We start from the raw sequence: 21,497 nt of genomic DNA on the forward strand, positions 1-21,497 counted from the left end.
TATTGATTGCCCAGCTGGCAATTATGTCTGAAAGATGAGAGCCATCTATTTGGTATGTTCGGTAGATTAGGGTCTCTGGAGCATGTTCTATGCCTCTGCCCTGCATTGCTGACCCAGCGCAGACTAAAACTGAGGCCAGAGTGGAACAGATTGGGATTCCGGTCCTGCAGGCAGGCAATTATCGTGGCATTGAACCCAGAGAACACAGCTTTAAACATAAGCTTTACAATCTATATTCACAGTGGATATCTCAAACTCAACCAGCAAACTGCAGGCCTGGCAACAATCTTGAGGAAATGCACAGGTGACTAAAACAATAGTAAACCTATGAAGCTCTCTTTCAGTACAACCCGTGTTCTCTACCCCTGCAATTCTATGGAACTTGATCCAGACGACTCGATACTGACTATCGACAACTGGCAGCTGCTTCACTGAACTGTTCTTATCTCTTGGGTCTCTCTGCAATTCAGTTTCTTATCTGTAGTTTTTACATTATTAATTGTTTTTTTATGACATCATGCTGCTATCTGGTTTAAAAACATGTAGTCCTATTACACTTTGGTTATTTTAATCTCTCTGTTTTGTATACGTATGGTATGTATGTCTTGCTTTTATGATTATATTTTTAATCAAATAAATTACCACTCCATGGGCAGTAATCTTGTTTGCTTTGTCTTCAGTTTGGCAATCGCTGAGCTACTTCTCCTCCTGCATTGCTGCAGCTCAATCTCTTCACTCGTCATTTGCAATGTCCGTTGGTGGTTGCACTGGGCTCTTCATTACTCCAACCATGCCCGAGGAATCCTCAGACACAAAGTCGGGAATTCTTTGTGGTAACTATCCCCATGAAGAATTTTCAATGTCTTATGTGAAGGTAAGTCTGAAGAGATGGCACCATTGATCGGTTATGTCTGTCTGGCGTAGGTGTTTCCTGACTGCCTGAACTCTCCTTTCCTCTTGAGGGCCAGTTGTAGTTTGTGACTATAATAAGAAAACATAGTCCAAGTACAGAATCGCCTCCTTTTCTTCATAGAAATGACTCTTTGTTAGAATGTCTGGAGGAACTTTCTGCCAGCTGCCTTCCATTGTCGCAGTTCAGGTACATCAGCATCTCTTATACAGCTGGGTCATTGGCCCCTACTAGCCACCTAGGCCCTATCCAGTGGGCAACTTGGAATGGGGATCCACAAATGGGAACACCAGTTGATATCTGTCGATGTCAGCTCTCAAGCATTCTTCAGTGCAATGGACCCATCACAATTTCCCTCTCAAGATCCCCCAGAGGCCTCAGTTAGTCTTTGTATATGGCGCTAAGATGGTTGCCAATGTGAGTGATCACCCTCCCTCAGTTGCTACCTGGAGCATGTCCCAAGTCTCAGTGAGCCCCTCCGTGCACAGTAGCTTCAGCAGCGGTCTGCCACTTACAGATGCCAGAAGAGCAGGTATCCCATGAATGAGCACCACAGAAGAGAAGACCATTGAGTTAGCCACCAGGTCGCACTTTAAGGGCAGCTGCTACCTTCCTACTAGGCTCTAGTTAGGAGTTACAACCACCTGGACTGTGTTTTCAGGGGGGCACCCCTAATATATATGCCTTTTCACATGGCCCTCATAGTTTCAAGGCCACTTGAGTCCTCCCTGCCACTTACTGTGGGATCCTCTCCACTGGCAATGCACCTTCCCCTGGTGGGCAGTCACCCATCGCCTTGTCCACTTGATCCCTTCCATTGTGCAGTAACGCAGTGGGTCAGGCTTCATCTATCTCACTGTACTTGGGACAACACTGCCATTGTGGCAGGTGTAGGGCCTTAATCTGATCCCATCCTCTGGCTGGGCTGTGATAGATTAGCGCCTGTGAACGACTTTCCAAAATAGCTGCTGTGGAACCCTGGGAGGTCTTGAAATGCATCACAGTCAAAGGTCCTGTGTCGCAGCCTATCGCCCTCCTTTCTCACAGTGCTTTACACTCAACTGCAGGGTGGGAATAGAGTGACTATGATAGGGAATATCAGTGGTGTTAGAACTGGGAGTCTCTAGTTGGCAGAGGTAGGTACCTTTGACCAAATAGGGACCCTTGCTTCTAAGTCAGGGAAAGGGCATTACACTAATTTCTACCATGTTCCCTGAGTCAGGATTATAAGATGTAATAATCAAACTGCCCATTCTGGCCTATGGGGAACAGGTAGCCATGCAATAGTGAAAAACGAAAATGGCTGTAATTCACTATTAGGACATGCCACACACACAAGGGCATGTCCTACTTTATACTTACAATGCACCCTGCCCTTGGGCCTACCATAGGGGTGACTGAGATGAAGATAAGGAAAGGTTTAGGGACTGGCAAGTGGGTGCACTTGCTCAGCCAGCATGGCAGTACCAGACTGCACATAGGCTCTCCAATGGCAGGCCTGAGACACACTTTACAAGCTGCTTCTGTGGGTGGCACAACCAGTGCTGCAAGCCCACCAGCAGCATTTGATTTACAAGCCCTGGGCACACATGGTGCACTGTATTAGGGTCTGACAAGTAAACCAAATAACCCAATCATGGAGTCACTAATCAATACATCAATTTAACATAGGAAGCACTTGCACTGTGCACTGAATAGCAGTGGCACAGTGCCCAAAGTATCTAAACCATCAAAACATATAAAAAACAGAGGAGGCAATCAGAAAAAATGGAAGGGAGACTAACGTCAATGGTACCAGGTCTAACAAGTGGTTAATTAGGTGAGTTTTGTGGCTCATGACCACTTCCTCTCACAGCTAGATCACACTCTACATTTTGTCTTGTTTTGACGATTAAAACTAATAAAAAAATGTTTAGAAACAACAACAAAAAACAAGAAATGAATTGAGGGCCTTCTCTGCACAATTATAATTAAATATAAGTTTGAACTATGTTTCTGCATCAGTGTGATTATTTGGCACAAGTTTCATTAAAAATCCTATTGTGAAACATCAAAACCAAGTCTCACCCACCCCTAGAAAATAGTAATAAATCCTATCCAGTTACGACCAATGTTACATGTCTTTTGTGTTCAGCAATGCACCGCTTATGACGACATTTTCAGAAAAATTTATCAGATAGTGAGTAAAAGTCCAAACTGCCTACACAATTCTCCATATTTTTGCCAGTTTTCACTGGAATTACCTGGTTAACACAGTTTTCAATCCACTATTTCACAGATTTCCAAAGCCCCGTGGTGCTCATGAGAGTGAAGGATTTGGTCTCTAGGGAGCTCCTGTTTTCCTTTCTCGCGTTAGTCACTGTGGCAAACGTGATAAACTATTGCCTCTCTTAGTTCCTCTGCTTTCTTGCACCTGTCAAAAGACACACAATTGATGGACGGAATGCAGAACAAATCAAAACATTCTCCCCCAGTCAAGAGATCTGGGTTAAATCCATCATTCTTTTGCTCAGCATGCCACCCCAGTTTAGACCTGGCCATATGCAAATCAGTCTTGACCCTGTGCCTCATGGGAACAGTCCAGCCTGAACTGCCAAGCCAGGTCCTCCCTGGACCGGAAACAAGCATCCTAGGACCGGTTTCGGGGTTTCACCCCTCTTCAGCCAGGATAGCTTGATTCCAGTGGTACAGTGAGCCCGGGACCTACGTCTAGGCATACCTGAAGCACTTAGGTCGAGAAAGCAAAAGACACACAATTGATGGACGGAATGCAGAACAAATCAAAACATTCTCCCCCAGTCAAGAGATCTGGGTTAAATCCATCATTCTTTTGCTCACCATGCCAGACCAGTTTAGACCTGGCCATATGCAAATCAGTCTTGACCCTGTGCCTCATGGCAACAGCCCAGCCCGAACTGCCAAGCAAGGTCCTCCCTGGACCGGAAACAAGCATCCTAGGACCGTTTTCGGGGTTTCGCCCCTCTTCAGCCAGGATAGCTTGATTCCAGTGGCACAGTGAGTCCGGGACCTACGTCTAGGCATACCCGACGCACTTAGGGCGAGAAAGCAAAAGACACACAATTGATGGACGGAATGCAGAACAAATCAAAACATTCTCCCCCAGTCAAGAGATCTGGGTTAAATCCATCATTCTTTTGCTCACCATGCCACACCAGTTTAGACCTGGCCATATGCAAATAAGTCTTGACCCTGTGCCTCATGGGAACAGTCCAGCCCGAACAGACCTAATATCACGGTTCTCCATGACAGACACTAAAGACGTGTTCCTGGGTGACCTCAACATCCACTGGAAGGACCCAGAAGACTCCACTGCCCAGAACCTATCCAACCTACTTGAAATATATAACCTCAAACAACTCTGCAATAAACCAACTCACATCAAAGGTGCAACACTGGATGCGATCATTACCAACAATGATCTGGTCTCTCCAAAAAGCAACCATCGTCCAATCAAAGAGTGGCTCAAGAATCTGGTCGCCCTAAACTGCCCCATCATCCTATCCGACTCAGTTAAGTCTCTAGGCATCACCCGTGACAAGAACTTATCTTTGGAAGCCCACATCAAAAACTCTGCAAAAAGTGCTCTTTTCTCTCTAAAACACCTCAAGAAATTGAAACCTTTTCTTCCCCATGATGACCTCAAGACAGTAGTCCAATCCCTAGTTCTCTCTAAAATCGACTACGGGAACGCCATCCTAACAGGGACTCCAAAAGCTCACCTAGCCCCTCTAAAGGCAGTGTTGAACATGGCCGCTCGACTCGTATCTGGAGTAAAAAGATTTGATCACATCACTCCAGCTCTCAACTCCCTAAACTGGCTTCCCCTGGAAGGGAGGTGTATTTACAAACCGGCCTGCATTACACACAAAACCCTTCACTCTCCGGCCCCTAACTACCTGAACAACAAACTGGTAAGAGCAGGTCAATCCAGATCGCTGAGAAGCTCCAACTCACTCCTTCTTATGCCTCCGAAACTGAAAAAGAAAACCACACAATACCGATCGTTCTCTGCCAACGCTCCCAGGATGTGGAATGCTCTCCCTAGAGTCCTCAGATACAACCCCCCCATCTCCTGTTTCAAAAAGGACCTGAAAATCCATCTCCTTAACAAATACTTTCCTGACCAACGTCAGCTAACCTAGACTTTAATATCCAAGTTTACTCCTCTCTCTTGAAATTCATGGATAGTTGGTGCCCGGACTGTGTTAACCACCTTATCTTCCATGCTGTATTTTTTTTATCCCTGGTTTTGCTTCCTTACTGCCCGCCTACTATGTAATGCAATTTCCGTCTGTTTTTCTTTACAGTATGTATGTAAAGCGCTCTGATACCTACTGGTCAAGCTTGCGCTATATAAAACTTTTAAAATAAATAAATAAGTTGGCAGGGTATGCCCAGACTTGGGTCCCTTGCTCACTTTAAAAATCTGCTCCTTGGTTTAATAATACTCTCAGAGTTGCCAAAACAGAGTGTAAACGCTTAGAAAGATTATGGAGGATGAACTTCTCTACGCAAGGGAAAAATGAATACAAAACAACGCTGAAAGCCTATCATAGGCTTATCAGGAAAACCAAGGCTGAACACTACCAAGAAATTATCAGGTCTGCAGAAAATTCCACAAGAGAATTATTCAGGGTCTATAGAGAGATTTCCTCTATAGACTCAAGAGCAGTGCGTGTTGTAGGCTCAACCGAACGTTGCAACCAAATAGCGGAATTCTTCTCCGAGAAGGTAACTAATATCTACTCTTCTTTTCTTGATGTGGCTCTGGCTGACCAAGACAGATGGGTTACTTCTCGCCATACTATTGTTGCACAGGAGGAAAAGCTTGAGAACTTCTCAATTTCCTCCTCGGAAACTCTGATAAAAATCTGTCGGAGTGTTAAGTCAGGGTCTCCCAAAGACCAGGCCTCCCCAAGAAAACTTGAGGGATGCTTAGAAGCTCTGGAACCCTTTATTAGGTACCTCCTGGAGATCTCATTTAAGACCAGCACTGTCCCTCGTCGTTGGAAGGAGGCAGTCGTTCTCCCCCTCCCCAAAAAACCGCACCTGGGCCTTGATCGCCTTGAGAATCTACGACCCATCTCTCTGCTCCATTACTTTGCTAAGATTGCAGAGAAAGTGGTCAACCAGCAGCTCACGACGCACATTGAGAATTCCCACCTTCTCCATCCCACCCAGTCGGGCTTCCGCTCATGTCATTCGACAGAATCCGCCCTTCTCCTGGCCACTGAGACCATCCGGCAATATGTGGACGCGGGCCAGACTGTCGCCCTGATCCTGCTCGACCTCAGTGCGGCCTTTGATACTGTGGCCCACAAGATTCTGGCCGATCGTCTGAAGAAGGGAGGTGTGTCTGGGAAGGCCTTGGACTGGCTCATTTCTTTCTTAAACAACGGTAGCTTCCAGGTGAGGCAGGGGAAATTCTATTCCAAAGTGATGGCACTGCAGCAGGGAGTCCCCCAGGGCTCAATTTTAAGCCCCACCCTCTTTAATCTATACGTGGCTCCCCTGGCCGAGATTGCTGAAGGTTTTGGGATCGGAGTGGTGTCTTATGCCGATGACACCCAGTTGGTGGTGTCCTTGACTCAAGACCAACAATCAGCAGCTCCCAACTTGGTGGCTTGCCTCCAGGAACTTGCAGCCTGGATGGATATTAACTGCTTAAAACTCAATGGCAATAAGACTGAGGTGTTGATAGTGGGGAAAGCCCCCTCTGTCTGGTCATCTGCGTGGTGGCCGCAAGATTTGGGACCCACCCCCATACCTTGTGTCCAAGCTAAAAACCTTGGGGTCTGGATTGACACCCACCTCTCGTTTGATTACCATACTAGGCGGGTTGCTGGCACTTGCTACGGAGTACTAAAAAATCTCAGGAAAACCCTTGATATATTGCCCACTGCGGCCAGGAAGACCATGGTCCATGCACTTGTGACTTCCCGTCTTGACTATGGCAACGTCCTCCTTCTGGGGGCTACAGAAAGGTGCACTCAGAGACTTCAATGCGTCCAGAACGCAGCGGCCCGTTTAGTCCTGAAGCGCCCCAGGAGAGCTCCCTCTAAACCGGCTCTAGCCTCTCTACATTGGCTCCCTATCCGGGAACGAGCCCGTTTTAAGGCATTATGTGTGTGCCACCGCATTTTGCAGGGGACCGCTCCTACCTACCTGCGTAACCTTCTCACTCCCTACAATCCCACCCGTCGCCTCAGATCTGAGGGACTGGGCCTACTATGTGTCCCTATGATAAAAAGAGCCAGAATGGGGGGGCCGTTCTTTCCGACTCTTGGCGGCTCAAGCCTGGAATAAACTACCTGTGTGCCTCCGATTAGAACCAGCTGAAGGTATTTTTAGGAAGAAGCTAAAGACTCTCCTATTCCCCCTAAAATAGACCAAGTTTCTGCTTTGCTGCCCCACCGCAGCGCGGGGACACACTGTTCCTAGTGTAACCAGGCGCTTTACAAGACCCGTTAACATAACATAACATAACTTTGCCACTGGATTCAAGATAGCCTGGCTGATGAGGGTTATGAACCCGAAACCGGTCCCAGGATGCTTGTTTCCAATCCAGGGAAGACATGGCTTGGCAGTTGCCAAGAGGCACAGGGTCAGACTGATTTGCATATGGCCATGTCTGAACTGGGGTGGTGGAGTGAGCTAAAGAATGATGATGGATTAAACCCAGATTTGTTGACTGGGGTGAGTGTTTTATTAGCTCAAGCGCTCCGTCCATCATCCCCTTTGGTATCGCTCTGTTCACCCTAAGTTGGCAGGGTATGCCCAGACGTGGGTCCCTTGCTCACTTTTCCACTGCATTCAAGATAGCCTGGCTGATGAGGGTTATGAACCCGAAACCGGTCCCAGGATGCTTGTTTCCGGTCCAGGGAAGACATGGCTTGGCAGTTTGGGCTGGACTGTTCCCATGAGGCACAGGGTCAGACTGATTTGCATGTGGCCATGTCTGAACTGGGGTGGTGGAGTGAGCTAAAGAATGATGATGGATTAAACCCAGATCTGTTGACTGGGGTTGAGTGTTTGATTAGCTCAAGCGCTCCGTCCATCATCCCCTTTGGTATCGTCTTCTTGCACCTGTCAGCCTATGTTTCCCTACCCCTCTCCCGGACACCTCTATAACCTTGCCTGGAGTGCAATGTTGTAGAGTAAAGTAGAGTGGAGAAGAAAAGATTAGGGTGCAGAGGCATAGAGTGCAGTGGTGAAGAGAAGAATAGCAGAGAGTTCAATGGCAGAGAGTACAGTGTTGCAGAGTGGATTGGTGTAGAGTGAAGTGGCGTAGAGTGGAGTGATGCAGAGTAGAGTGAAATGTGGCAGGGTGCAGTGTAGTGGTGTAGAGTGCATTGGCATATAGTGCATTAGCATATAGTAAAGAGGTGTAAAGTGCGTGGAGTAGAGTGCCATACAGTAGTGCCCAGTAAAGTAGCATGGAGAGCAGTGGTGTAGAGTATAGTGGTGCAGAGTAAAATGGAGTGACAGAGTGTAGTGAAGTAGAGTACCTTGGCATAGAACGCAGTGGCATAGAGTACAGTGGGCTAGAGTACAGTGTTGTAGAGCATAGCGGAGTAGAGTGCAGTGGTGCAGAGTAGAGTGCAATAGTGCAGAGAAGAGTGGCACAGAGTGCACTGGCGTACAGTGGATTTTTTCACAGTAGAGTGGAGTGGTGCACGGTAGAGTGCAGTAGTGTCAGTGGTGTGGAGTAGAGTTCCGTAGAGTGCAGTGGTGAGTAGTAGAGGGGGTAGAGTGCATTGGCATGGACTAGTAGAGTGGTGCAGAGTACAGTCAAGTGTAGTAGAGTGCAGTGGTGCATAGTGGATTAAAGTGGCATAGAGTGGAGTGGCATAGACTTGTGGTGGCGTAGAATGTGTTGGCATAGAGTGCAGTGGCAGAGTAGAGTGGCAGACTGGAGTGGCGTAGAGTGGAGTGTTTTAGAGTAGAATGGCTTAGACTGCAGTGGTGTTCAGAGCTTTGGCAAAGAGTGTATTAGTGCATAGTAGAGTGGGCTAGAGTGCACTGACAAAGACTAGATTGGCACAGAATAGAGAGGCGTACAGTGAAGTGGGGTGGAATGCAGTGTCATACAGTGCAATGGTGCACATTAGATTAGACTAGCATAGAGTGTAGTGGTGTAGAGTGTAGTGGAGGAGAGTGCATTGGTGCAGAGTGGAGTGTCACAGATTTCAGTGGCGCAGAGTGTAAAGGAGCAGAGTGCAGTGGCACAGAGTAGAGTGTTGAAGAGTGCAGTGGTGAAGAGTAGAGTGGCATAGAGTGCATTGGTGTAGAGCGCAGTGGCATAGAGTAGTACAGAGTAAACTGACATAGTGTGCAATTGTGTAGAGTAGAGTGGTATAGAATATAATGGCAGAAAGCATATTGGGTTTCAGTAAAGAGGTGTTAGGTGCAGGGGCGTTGAGTGCAGTAGGGTTCAGTGTATTGGTTTTGAGTAAAGTGGTGTAGAGTGCATTGGCATAGACTGCAGTGCCAAAGAATAGAGCAGATTTGAGTGGCTATGGGTAGATTGAAGTGGTGTAGAGTGCAATGGCGTAGAGTGTATTGGTTTTGAGTAAAGTGGTGTGGAGTGCATTGGCATTGAGTGCAGCGGTATAGAATAGAGTGGAGTGACGCAGGGTAGATTGCAGTGTGGAGCAATGCAAAGTCGAGTGATGTAGAGCATAGTTGCATATATTGCATTGTTGTAGTGTGCAGTAGGGTGGTGATGAGTAGAGTGCAGTGTTGCAGAGAAGAATGGCGTAGAGTTCAATGACGGCGAGTGCAGTGTTGCAGAGTAGAGTGGCATAGACTGGAGTGATGCAGAGTAGAGTGGAATTGTGCCGGGTAGAATGTAGTGGTGTTACAGTCCATTGGTGTAGAGTACATTAGCATATAGTAGAGTGGCGTAGAGTGCAATGGCGTGGAGTGCAGTGCCATAGAGTGATGCAGAGTAAAGTGGAGCAGAGAGCAGTGGTGTAGAGTACAGTGGTGTCGAGTAAAATAGAGTGGCATAGAGTGTAGTGATATGGATTAAGTGGTTTAGAGTGCAATGACAGAGTGTAGTGGCATAGAGTATAGTGGCACAGAGTATAGTGACATAGCGGCAGTGTAGAATGGCATAGAGTGCAGTGGTGGAGAGTAGTGTGGCCCAAGTGCAGTGGTGTAGTGTATACGGCTTTAAAGTAGAGTGGAGTGGTGAGCGGTCGAATACAGTGGTGTAGAGTAAAGCAGCATAGAGTGGAGAGTAGATTAGAGTGATGTAGAGTGGTTTGGCAGGGTGTACAAATGTAGCATGGAGTGGCACTGAGTAGAATGCAGTGGCAAAGAGTACAGTGGTGCACAGTATAGTAGTGTGAAGTAGAATGCATTGGCATAGAGAAGAGTGGTGTCAAGTAAAGAGGTGAATAGTGGATTTGTGCAGAGTAAAGTGCAGTGAGGCAGTGTTGAGTGGCGTGGAATGACTTAGGATGAAGTGGTGCATAATAAATTGAAGTGGAGTAAAGTGAAGTATGCAAGGTGTGATAGTGTACTGGCACTATAGAAAACACTTAAAATTACCATTATATTTGCACAGTTTTACTGATAAAAGTATAAAGCTCACAAATGATAATGTGTGAACAAGTCATCAACTAGGGCCTCATTTATGGGGATTTAGCTTAGGGCAGGGCAGCAAGTCATTAGCTAGGCCCTCATTCATGGGGATTTGGCGTAGGGCAGTGCAGAGCAGCAAGTCATCTACCTGCCATGCCCTAAGTCAAAGTGAAAGGGCAGGAAAGCACCTTATTATGCAATACAGTGCATTCCTGAACTTTCCCCTTGCACTGGTGCCGTTTCGGCAGCCTGACACCTAAGTAAGCACCCTTGTACCAAGGGTCCCTGTGCTGTCAGCAGGATTGTTTAGGGACACCTTCCTGCACAGAAACAATCCTAAGAGGCAGTATGCAGTACACATAAAGTGTCAAAATCCATGGGTGTTCCATGGGAAAACCAACCAAAACACCCATGGAACACCTCCAGAGCGCAAAGTAAGGCAATGCAGTGATTTGATTTGCGCTGCCTTGCCTTTCTCTAGATCTATGAAACCATTCAAAGAAATAAATAGTAGTTTTGCGTGGCCTCATAAACATGATTTTGTGATTTGCGCTGCCAGAACATCACAAAAAGTGACGTTCCAGTGGCACAAGGGGCTCATAAATATTCCCTCTAGTGTATTGATTTGTTTTGATCGTGTTTGAATTTTTGTTTCCATCACACTTCAGAATTACTAAAGAAAGTGCTTTGTGCTTTTCTAACTCTGATACATTCGGAAATATCTGCACAATTCATTTACAGACATTTATATTGTGTTGTGTGCTAGAAAAAACACAACAGCATTGTAAAGCCTTCCTCAAGTACACACCCTGAAGCCAGCATGATTGTCACATAAATCCTCTCACGTTGAAGCCGGAGAAAGAAAAGTAAACATCAAGCGCCATGGAAGAGAGCGCCTGACATCTGACCTCTCTCTATGAATGCACAACAAATGTCACAAAATAAGAACATGATTTGAAGGCCTGTTTACAGAAATCGAGCACTGATGGAAGAATATAGTAAATAAAGGTTAGGCAATTAAAGGGGCAAACTCAAGCTGGAATGCCTCAAGCAAATAAAGCCAGCAAATGTGAGTTACAAACCACAAAGCTATGGGCGGAATGCATTCCCAGGAAAGCTTTTCAAATATCCCAATGATGTTGTTAGCAAACCAGACAGCTGCACTGTCTGGTAGGCTTCAACCTAACAAAGGGGTAGAATGGCATACCAGAGTTTTGTGTAATATTGCAGGACACATCTGAACCTGGCAGCTGAAAAAAATAATCTAACAATGGAGTTGAGGACCATGCACATTGCAAGCAAGAGGAGGAGTCACTGTACTGCGTGACACGAAAGACTTCTTCAAAGAAAAATAGCTTGCACACATCCGAGCCCAACTCTAGATGGCGGACTTATGCTAAGCATTTGTATCTACAGCCACACAAATACCTCAAACATAGGGTTTAGGCAATGGAAGGGACAATCTCAAGCTGGACATCCTAAAACAAAGAGAGACAACAAATAGGAAGCAAGTGAATGTGAGTCACAAACTACAACGTCAATAGTAAGGCATTGGCAGAATGTCTTGCCATGGAAACCTTTCAAATGTCTCCAAGTTGCCATTAGCAAACCGGCCTCAGCCAGCAAATAGGTTAAAATTCTAGACCGGTGTTTTGTGCAATTTTGCCTACATTTCTGGGCATTTTTCATAATTTCCTTTGAGGATAATACTCAAAGTTCTGCAATAGACAATGTCAGCACATGGAAGGCAAGGAAAGAAGGAAACTACCCACTACTCAGAACTTTTATTTTTAGCTGTTTCACCCAGATGTGGTCCTAGGATACACTTATGATATGAACAGGGAAACCTGAGCTCTCACTTTTGCTGTGCCCTACATTTAAATCTTATACAATCAAAGTAACCAGCAGCATGTGGAACAGCATCAAGAAATAGACTTGAAGCTCTTTGTTGAGCACCGTGCCAATTAGAAAGCTATCTCTATAATGAGGAAAACAGGTCCCAGGAGTTTCTCTGCTTACAGAGTAGAAGGTGTCAGTCCTTGTCCCACCACGATGCAAGCAGTGACCAATGTACATATATAAATCTGGCAATACCGCCTTGTGTGTCACTTTGTGACAGTATTCAAGTAAGCTTTTGATGGAGCAGGTAGTGCAAAATTTTGAATACCTCCTCTATTTTGCATGAAAGTATTAATTGAATAACCTACTTATTATAATTTACTAATTGTGTGCTGTGATACATTAAAATTAACCAACCTGCATACACAAATTACATGTGGGAACTTGGTATTTGCATGGCAAAATAACTCTAATAACTAAAATACGTACGCATATTAACAGTAGTATATGTGATAATTAGATATCGCATGCTTTATGTTGCTTTTGTGACGTTTGCACCTTCGTGGAGGACCGTAAATGTGAATATACTGCTCTAAATGTCGCTATATGCTAGGAAAATACTAATACATAAAGGGATTAGTGAGGGTATAACATTAGAAGCATAATTTCTTTGTATTAATTACTCTTTTGTGTTTGTTTCGCTTAAGTTGACATTTTGGCCTATCGAAAACATGGCGGCAGAGACCGAGTTCAGAAGTGGCCGCCGTCTCATGAAGCGTGAAGTCTACTGAGCAGAATCGGATGGCTCGGTGAACTTCCTGACGACCTCTGTACACGCCGTTCCTGTCAAGGATAGGTTATTGGTGGACTGCCAAAGATCCTGGACACTAGGAACTGGTATAAATGAACAATGGACTTTTTAAACTAGAAGTTGAAATATTGCAACAATCGGAATTTGATCATAACCAGAAACATATCAGCAAAATCCATGTGAACCTGGACTATATAAAATCGGACGTTTTCCCCTGACCAATAGCAAACTTTCTCCGCCCAAAAATGTTTCATGTTATCCCGAAATGTATTATAAAAAGAGTAGTAGAATAGGGAGGATTTTACTCTTTCACTCACGCACATTCGGCAGTTATTATGACAGCACACCCTCTTGAACCCCACCGGCGATGACGGATGCTGGCACGACTTCTGGTTCTTTGATGATCTTTGGGACTGTAACATGCTGAGCAAAGGACTTTCGGACTCTAAGATCTGGCCTGTTCTTTGGACAATTTAACGACACAATTCGGTTATGCTGAGCCAATGAATTGGAGAAAACCCAGATAGCCAGAATAGGTAAATATGGTATTCTGCGATTTTAATTAAATTGATCTAGAAATTCTAAAATTTGAAGAGACAAATGCTAATTAATGAAATTTTAGCTAAACAAATATTCATTAACAGAAATTATGAGTTTGTGGTTCTTGTTAAAGAGAATAGAGGATTCGGAGTCTTAAATGTGTTTTAGCTGGTTCTAAATCACCATCAACCAATTCAACTATTTGGTCCGATCGACCAAGTGGGCGGAGTACCTTGATGTATAGGATTAGGAATCTATAGGTGGCGAAAATTAATGTATATGATGTAAGATAACTTTTCTTTCCCTATAGGTTACAAGGTACTCCCACCCACATGTCCAGCGTATCATTCCCCCTCCTGTGTGCAGACCTGTGAAAGAGAAACGTGCGAGTGTTGGTGTTATGGGCCCCACCAATGAATGCATGTGTGAATGAGTTAGTGTGACGGCGGGTCTGCGACGCAGGGAGGATAGTTGTGCTCTCACTTTTTCCCTGAGTTGTTGCGCTGGATAACTTTCATGGCCACTATTGGGGGCTGACACTACAAGGGTTTCTCAAATATATGAGGTGATAGGTAAAACCTAGCCCTGTCATTCTGACCAGGAGGGATTGTGTTTGTGTTTGTAAGGTCTGAAAAGACATACCGTTCCCCAGAGCTGATGTTCAAGTAGTCGGTCTCCATTTTGCGGTCAGTGAACTGGACACAGGTCAACGTGTTGAACTCCTGTAGTGCCGACCGGATCAGAGCCTTGGAGCTATCGCCTGGGTGAGGGTGAGACAAAAGGGATTGAAAGCAGAGTTAGGATGGAAGGAGGAAGACACTGCCGCTGGTGGATGTACACCAGGACTTCCTTGAGGTCACAAAACACAAACTTAGCAGCTGTACTGACAACCAGCATGGTCGTCAGTGCCAGATCGATTTATGGAAAAATTAGATATCTTTTGTGGAATGTATGACATTACAACACAGACTATTACAACACATACCTTTACATTGAATTGTAAAGGCATTGCGTTGTAATGTCTGCGTTGTAATGGATGTTGACCTCTCTGGGTGGTAGTTAGCCTGGCCTGCGATTGATTCCACCAGTGGTCTTCATAGCCATCAGGCATCTACACCACCCCATATTAGCCAATACTGTGGAGGTGTTCTCCATCTCCTGACACTGCAAAGACACCTTCACGAGCATTTGGAAGGAAGCCAGGTGTTCCATCAAGAGCAATCAATAACCACTGTGTCGAGTAGACCCTCTGCCCCACTGATCTTGCACTCTATGTGATGACCCCATCCAATCCCCAATGTTCGAAATAGAACCCATACCTCTAGTAGTCTGCAGAGTGAATGAGCATACTCTCCAATGGTGGTCCTCATATCTCTATCAACATGCAAGGTGAATGAAGACCTCTTCCAGTAGCCCATGCTATGAATTAAGACATCCTTATTCTATCAGGATGGCCTGTGCTTCAAGTACTTCTGCATGCTGTTATGTGGGAGAAATCCTAGCTCCCATCAGCCTGTATTGTGAAGGAGAGCACCCTATGTCCCATAAGCCTGAATTGTGAAGAAGAGACCCTAGCACCCATCAACCTACACTGTGAAGGAGAACCATCTGCCTGTATTGTGAAGGAGAGCTTATAAGCCCTATCAGCTTGTGTTGTGAAGGAGAATCCCTAAGTCCCATCAGCTAGTCTAGTAAAGGCCTTAACATGCAGCTGAGATAATACAGTAACCTGCCCTCTTATTACACACATCAAGCAGTGTATGCAGGAGTACTCACTCCTGATATCACCAAGTGAAAGGCCTCCTAACCAGTCAGTTTTACGTGAGGACTTTATAAAAGACAGTGCTAAGTAGAAAGCCTCAGATGCCACTGCTGTATACACTCCCTAGAGATGATATGGTTAAGGAGCTTGTCTCACTCCACCAGGTGCCCAGCCATAAGTCACAGTACTGTAACCACCTAGTGTATGGAAAATCAATACATATATCTCACTATATTCAGGAGCTATAACGAAGGGCACAGTGACGGTCCCATTTCCAGAGCTTGGCCAGATGCATTGGTTACACTTCACAGCACTGCGGGTCAACTGCATCCTGATGTCCCCCTGGAACAAAGGGATCGAACTTCCTGAAACAAAAGAGGAAATGAGGGCTTGAGAAGGGGACTGTTGCTTGCAAGCAGTAACATCTTGGTGTGTACACCATTCGTGCTGCACACACTGATATCCTGAAGATTAAGGGACAGCATTCTTTATCAGACAGCAGAAACACAGATTGCATTCTGGGAGATCTAAACACAGACTACATTCTGTCAGGTTGATCTTGTCTCACCGAATAAAAAACTTATTGGAAGTAGTTGCCACTATGATAGTAGTAGGTTAGTCATTAGAGAAGGAACATGCAGCCACCAAACCCAGCCAGGCAGTGCAGAGGCACCCGAGGTAAGCACACACTGGCTCCAACCATGCCAGGTTTTCAGGATCACCCCCCCATGGACCAAGGGGGCTAACTACTGGCATCTATAACATGTATCATGCCTGTTTCACTTGCATACCGACCAATATCCAAACCCTTGGCAAACTCTTCGTCCACTGACTACCAATACTCTGCATTCTTAGAAGACCTCAAAGCACCTCTTGTGGGCGGTTTAAATAATCTTCCATGGACTACGGGGTGACTATGGGAGCTCAAGTTCTGAACATGAAGGATGAGTTGTGATTGGCATGTGCTTGAACTGAATATACTCACCCATGATTGAGGTCGCTGCAGAGTTATAGTTTTTGATGAAACTCTTTCTCCATCTTACCCTTTATTGGTCAGATCATCAGTACAAACTAAGGTGTCATTCATTTCCATCCCAGAGGCCATTGCTACTCAAAAAGTAACTGAGAACAAACAATTATAGAGTGTTTTCTGTAGCTTTTCAAATGACAATGCAGGAGACAGGGAACCCTTTGTAAGTCCTAGGACAGTGGGCTGCTTTTTGGGCAGGAACAGCTGAAGTATTGTAAGCTCAACCAGTTTCAAAGAAGCAGAACACAATGTTCTTCTAAGCACATGCTTAATTTACTACTGTAAAGATATAATTTTGCTAGGAACTGTATCCGACCCTGGGCTACTGGAAAATGTCAGGAATGGTTTTCACAATTTCCTGTAGGAATCTATCTTTTGTCAATATAGTTGTAAAATTATAATATAAAGTAAATGGATGAACCTTTAAAAAATATGGTAGAATAACCTCAGACCTGATTTATAAAAAAAGTGTTATGTTTGCAAACAGTGGTTTCGCTGCTTGGGAACGTAAAATAGCTTTTTAATATGTACCAATCCTCTTTTAGGAACTGGTAAATTATTTCAGGGCAATGTGTTCTTTTGTCACCAGCAGGCCACCATCCCTGTGATGGCATCCAGTCAGAATAAGACACAATATGTGACCTATCTCATTAATATTTATGAGGTAAGTCAGATTTTAACCTTCTCCAAATAGGAATTATGAGAAATTACCTAATATTCTATCGGTCGATTCACCAAATACCACACTAGCTGCGTAGCCCAAAAGATAGGGTGCATGGTTTTTAAACGTGGGACATGTAGAAAATGAATGTTACCACATCCTTGCAGTGACAAGGCTCTAAAAGTCATTTTCACTGGGGCAGGCCTAGGTGTCCAATGTAGAAAACCAGAGAGCAGATTAAAATACTAATACTGCATCTAGGGAATGAAACTAGCCAGGAAAATAATTAAACAAATATTTTTCATTGTTATTCAATAACAAATTCAATGGTGAAGTTTCATTTTTAATAAATACTCGGGAAAAGTACACTTTTGAAAGTTTTCCTTGTCTGAAGTATCCTGGAGGCTAAAACTCTTCAGCTTCTCCCAGAAAGTGATTATTCTTGAATAGGTGCGAGAGATGTGTTAAATGCTTCCCAGGACCACAAAATAGGATAAGCTGAATTGGCGGAGATGACTCCTCTGAGTTCAGCAGAATATGTGGGGTATGAGCAGTGGGCAATAGTATACTCCCCCTACTTACAGCCAGCACCTAGGTCTCGTGAGGCCTTTGCCATTACATTTAGTGTGGCCAAAGGCTTTCACCATCTTGAAAATGCCCTGACTAATTACATTAGTTAGGGAAGGACATTGGTCACCCTCACACACTAGCAAGTGTGGCACCTCCAGGCATCAACTTCAGAACACTTTATGGACGCGCGGAAGGTCAGAAGAGGACTGGACCTACAAACATTGATCTGAGAGAAGCCCTGAAGGATGGCCTGCTTCCTCTTGTACCCAGAACAAAAAACAAACACTCCGAGGGTCATCTGGTTGACCATTTGTGTGGCTACCGGGAGACAACAAGCTTCAAGATGCCTTTTCCTGGAGATACCTAGATGACCAGTGGCACATGGACCTGGATGAGACCTTACTTTAAAAAATCATTTCTACAGGTTATCTTATTGTATGTAATTTTGTTTATTAAATTGTACTAATTGTTTCTAATTCTGTTTGGAATTTTAATTTTTTTTTGTACTTTGACTTTATTGCTTTTATAGTACTTCATAAATACTTTACACATTGTCCTACGCTAAGCCTGTCTGTTCTGTGCCATAGCTACCAAGGGGGTTCACCCTCACCAGGGTTGTGATTTTTCCTTGAGGTGGGTAGTCACCCACCAGAAATATTAATCCAATTTCTTACACCTATACTTTGGCATGTTTATTATTTCGTCCCGACATGACCTTGAGGGTCCTGGCAGTTTGGGTGCAGGAGTCATGTGAGGCCATGGCAATGTAGTGTAGTTCCTACTTCCCATCAGAGGTTTTTCCCTGTTTTTCCTATTGGGACTCCTTTTGGAAGGCACAGTCTGCTTTAGCCTTTTTCCTTGTCAGCAGCACCGTGGCTACCAGAAGGGGTTGCCCTTATCTCGGACAGACCAGAACCCTCAAGAACCAAAGTCGAGAATCTCTCCAACATGCCAGAACTGGTAAGAACACTACAAGTTGTGACACACACAGTCACTGACACAACCACTAACATACCCCCACAGTCACTCTTACACCCATCTAGTTAGAGATCCACACACCCACTCACAGACCCACTCAGGCAGTCTCATACCCAGTCACAGGCCCACATAGCCACTCAAACACTCTCTCACATCCCCACACAACCACTCACATGCCCATTAATACATACATACACCAACTAACACACCCATACAGTCACTGACACAACCACTAACATTCCCCCCCAGTCACTCTTACACCCATCTAGTTAAAGATCCACACACCCACTCACAGACCCACTCAGGCAGTCTCATACCCAGTCACAGACCCACATAGACACTCAAACACTCTCTCACATCCCCACACAACCACTCACATGCCCATTAATACATACATACACCAACTAACACACCCATACAGTCACTCTCACACCCACTCACAGACCCACAGAATTACTCACATACCTACTCACTGACCGATACAGCCATTCACACACCTACTCACAAACATATACAGTCACTCACACATCCACTTACAGACCCATACAACCACTCACACACCAATTCAAAGGCCCACAAAGCCACTCACAGACCCATACAGTCACACCTCCCTCACAGACCCATACAGCCACTCAAATCCATACATGGTTGAGGTAAGTTTAAATATCCAAATTCACAGACCCCTGGAGCCAGATTGCAAGATTGAGTGATCTGGAATTTTGATGTTTTACCGCTCCCTGGTTTTGTGTTAGAAGGTCCTGCCAATTTGGAAGTACCTGATGTGCGACTACAAATAGCTCTAGTAGTGTGGTGAACCATGGTTGTCTGGCCCATGTGGGGGCAACCAGGATGAAGGTTAGAGATGTCTGTTGAAGTTTGTTAACTAAAAACAGAAGCAGTGGGAGAGTTGAAAAGCATATGCAAATATCCCTGACCAACTCACCCATAGTGCGTTGCCCTTGGATTGAGTGTGTTGGAACCTGGATGCAACGTTTAGGCATTTTAGGCCTTATTTATGAGCCCTTACGTTACTTTTGCGCCACCGGTGCGTCACTTTTTGTGACGCACCAGCGGCGTAAAAAATGCAGCATGTTGCATCATATTTACAAAGTGACGCATCTAGGTAGATGCGTCACTTTGTAAACCCCTGCATCACATTATACCTGCGCCAGGTATAATGTATGCAGGGTGGGCGTTCTGACGCAAGTAAGCCTCGTCGAAGTGACGCAGTGAAATCTATGAGATTTCACTGTGCCACTTCTAGGACGCAAATGCGTCAATATCTTACGCCTGCCTCACAGTAGGCATAAGACTGACGCAGACACATTTGAAATGGGACTTGCCCATGTGAAATGACCGTATTGCTGAAGTTGCGTCGCTTTTGTGACACTCCAGCAATGCGTCATTTTTGTGCCTACAGATACGACAGAAATACTGACATATCTGTAACTCCTTGCGACATGATGCATCATACTGTAAAAATGGCGCATCCAGCATGTCGCAAGGAGGGCGCAATGAAAAGTGACGCATCGCTGTTTTCACACAGCGAGGCGTCACTTTTCCTAAATGAGGCCCGTTGTATTTTCTGCAGTTGCGAACAGGTGAATGTATGGATGACCCCATTGTTGGGAGAATGGGATTAGCACACATGGATTGATCTCCTACTCATGAACTTGTAGTTGCCTCCTGCTGAGATCTGCAAGTTGGTTGTCTTCTCCCTGTATGTACTCCGCCAAAAGGTGAATGTTGTGCCGGAGAGCGTATGTCCACATTTTCTGGGTTAGATGAGATACTTGAAGTGATTTTGTGTCCCCTGTTTTAACAGATAATAGTGGTCATATTGTCTGTTTTGATTGGAATCACCTTGCTTATGAGGTAATGGAGTAAGGCATTCTGTGCTAAATGAACAGCTAGCAGCTCTAGATGATTGATGTGGAGTAGAGTTTGATTGGGTGTCCAGTGTCCCTGGACAGTCAATTCCTGTGAGTGTGATCCCCAGCCAGTAAGTGATGTGTCGGTTGTTATGTTCCTCTGCGAAACTGGGTCTAGAAACGTCCATCCATTTAGGAGATTGTGGGAATTCCACACCTGCAGAGAGTGGCAATCTTGACAGCTGATCAACACTAGATCTTCTAGCTGACCCTCCATTTGAGACCATTGATTGGCTAGGCATTGTTGTAATGGTTGCATCTTGAGTCTGGCATGTGGCACTATTGCTTTGCATGATGCCATAGTTCCTAGTACGTTTTAATTAGAGACAAGGGAACCCTATTAGGTAGGCAAGGACCTAGGGTAATAGTTTATTAAAGGAGACAATGGTCCTTGTAGACGGGAAAATGGGACAAGGAATAGATATAGATAGCTATCACATCGAGCCATTGAGCTCTGCCCCGGACGTCCATTGATCGTCCCCGACCCCCTGCCTACCGGCACTGCATCTACCTTCATATCCAAGGCATTTGTACTCTCTGCCATCTAATTAAGTACCGGATTCAATCCGCATCTTCCGGATAAGGACCCCATGCCACCGGCACGGCTCCGCTTATCATTCCAAAGCCCAACCACCGCTCATCCCAGAAACCCACCGCGGTCTCCCTGCAATTCACCCTTGCAACTTCACCCAAGTTGCTCATACGTAATATTGTTCAGGCCAACATTATTTCTCTCCTGATGATGATCCCACTGATTATGTAAATGGGATTGAAACGTCGTCGACCTTAAAAACACGTGCACACAAACTATTTTTGATACTACGTGTAACGGTTGTGCTATTTATTACGCTTG

The 21,497-nt window shown here is 45.1% G+C and overlaps 1 protein-coding gene across 5 annotated transcripts in view; it reads right to left on the minus strand.

Annotated features, from left to right (window-relative positions):
- The window catches only part of LOC146859681 (astacin-like metalloendopeptidase), a 448,848-nt gene that overhangs the window by 283,689 nt on the left and 143,662 nt on the right, over positions 1 to 21,497 (minus strand). For all 5 annotated transcript variants that reach the window (XM_085646280.1, XM_085646283.1, XM_085646285.1 and 2 more), the window contains 2 exons: positions 15,705 to 15,839; positions 14,355 to 14,472 (listed from right to left, as the gene is read on the minus strand). In XM_085646280.1, the coding sequence (XP_085502406.1) occupies positions 14,355 to 14,472; positions 15,705 to 15,839 (253 nt within the window). The remainder of the gene's footprint in view (positions 1 to 14,354; positions 14,473 to 15,704; positions 15,840 to 21,497) is intronic.

Source organism: Triturus cristatus, chromosome 3_1 (genome assembly GCF_964204655.1).
Source record: "Triturus cristatus chromosome 3_1, aTriCri1.1, whole genome shotgun sequence".
Lineage (NCBI taxonomy): Eukaryota > Metazoa > Chordata > Amphibia > Caudata > Salamandridae > Triturus > Triturus cristatus.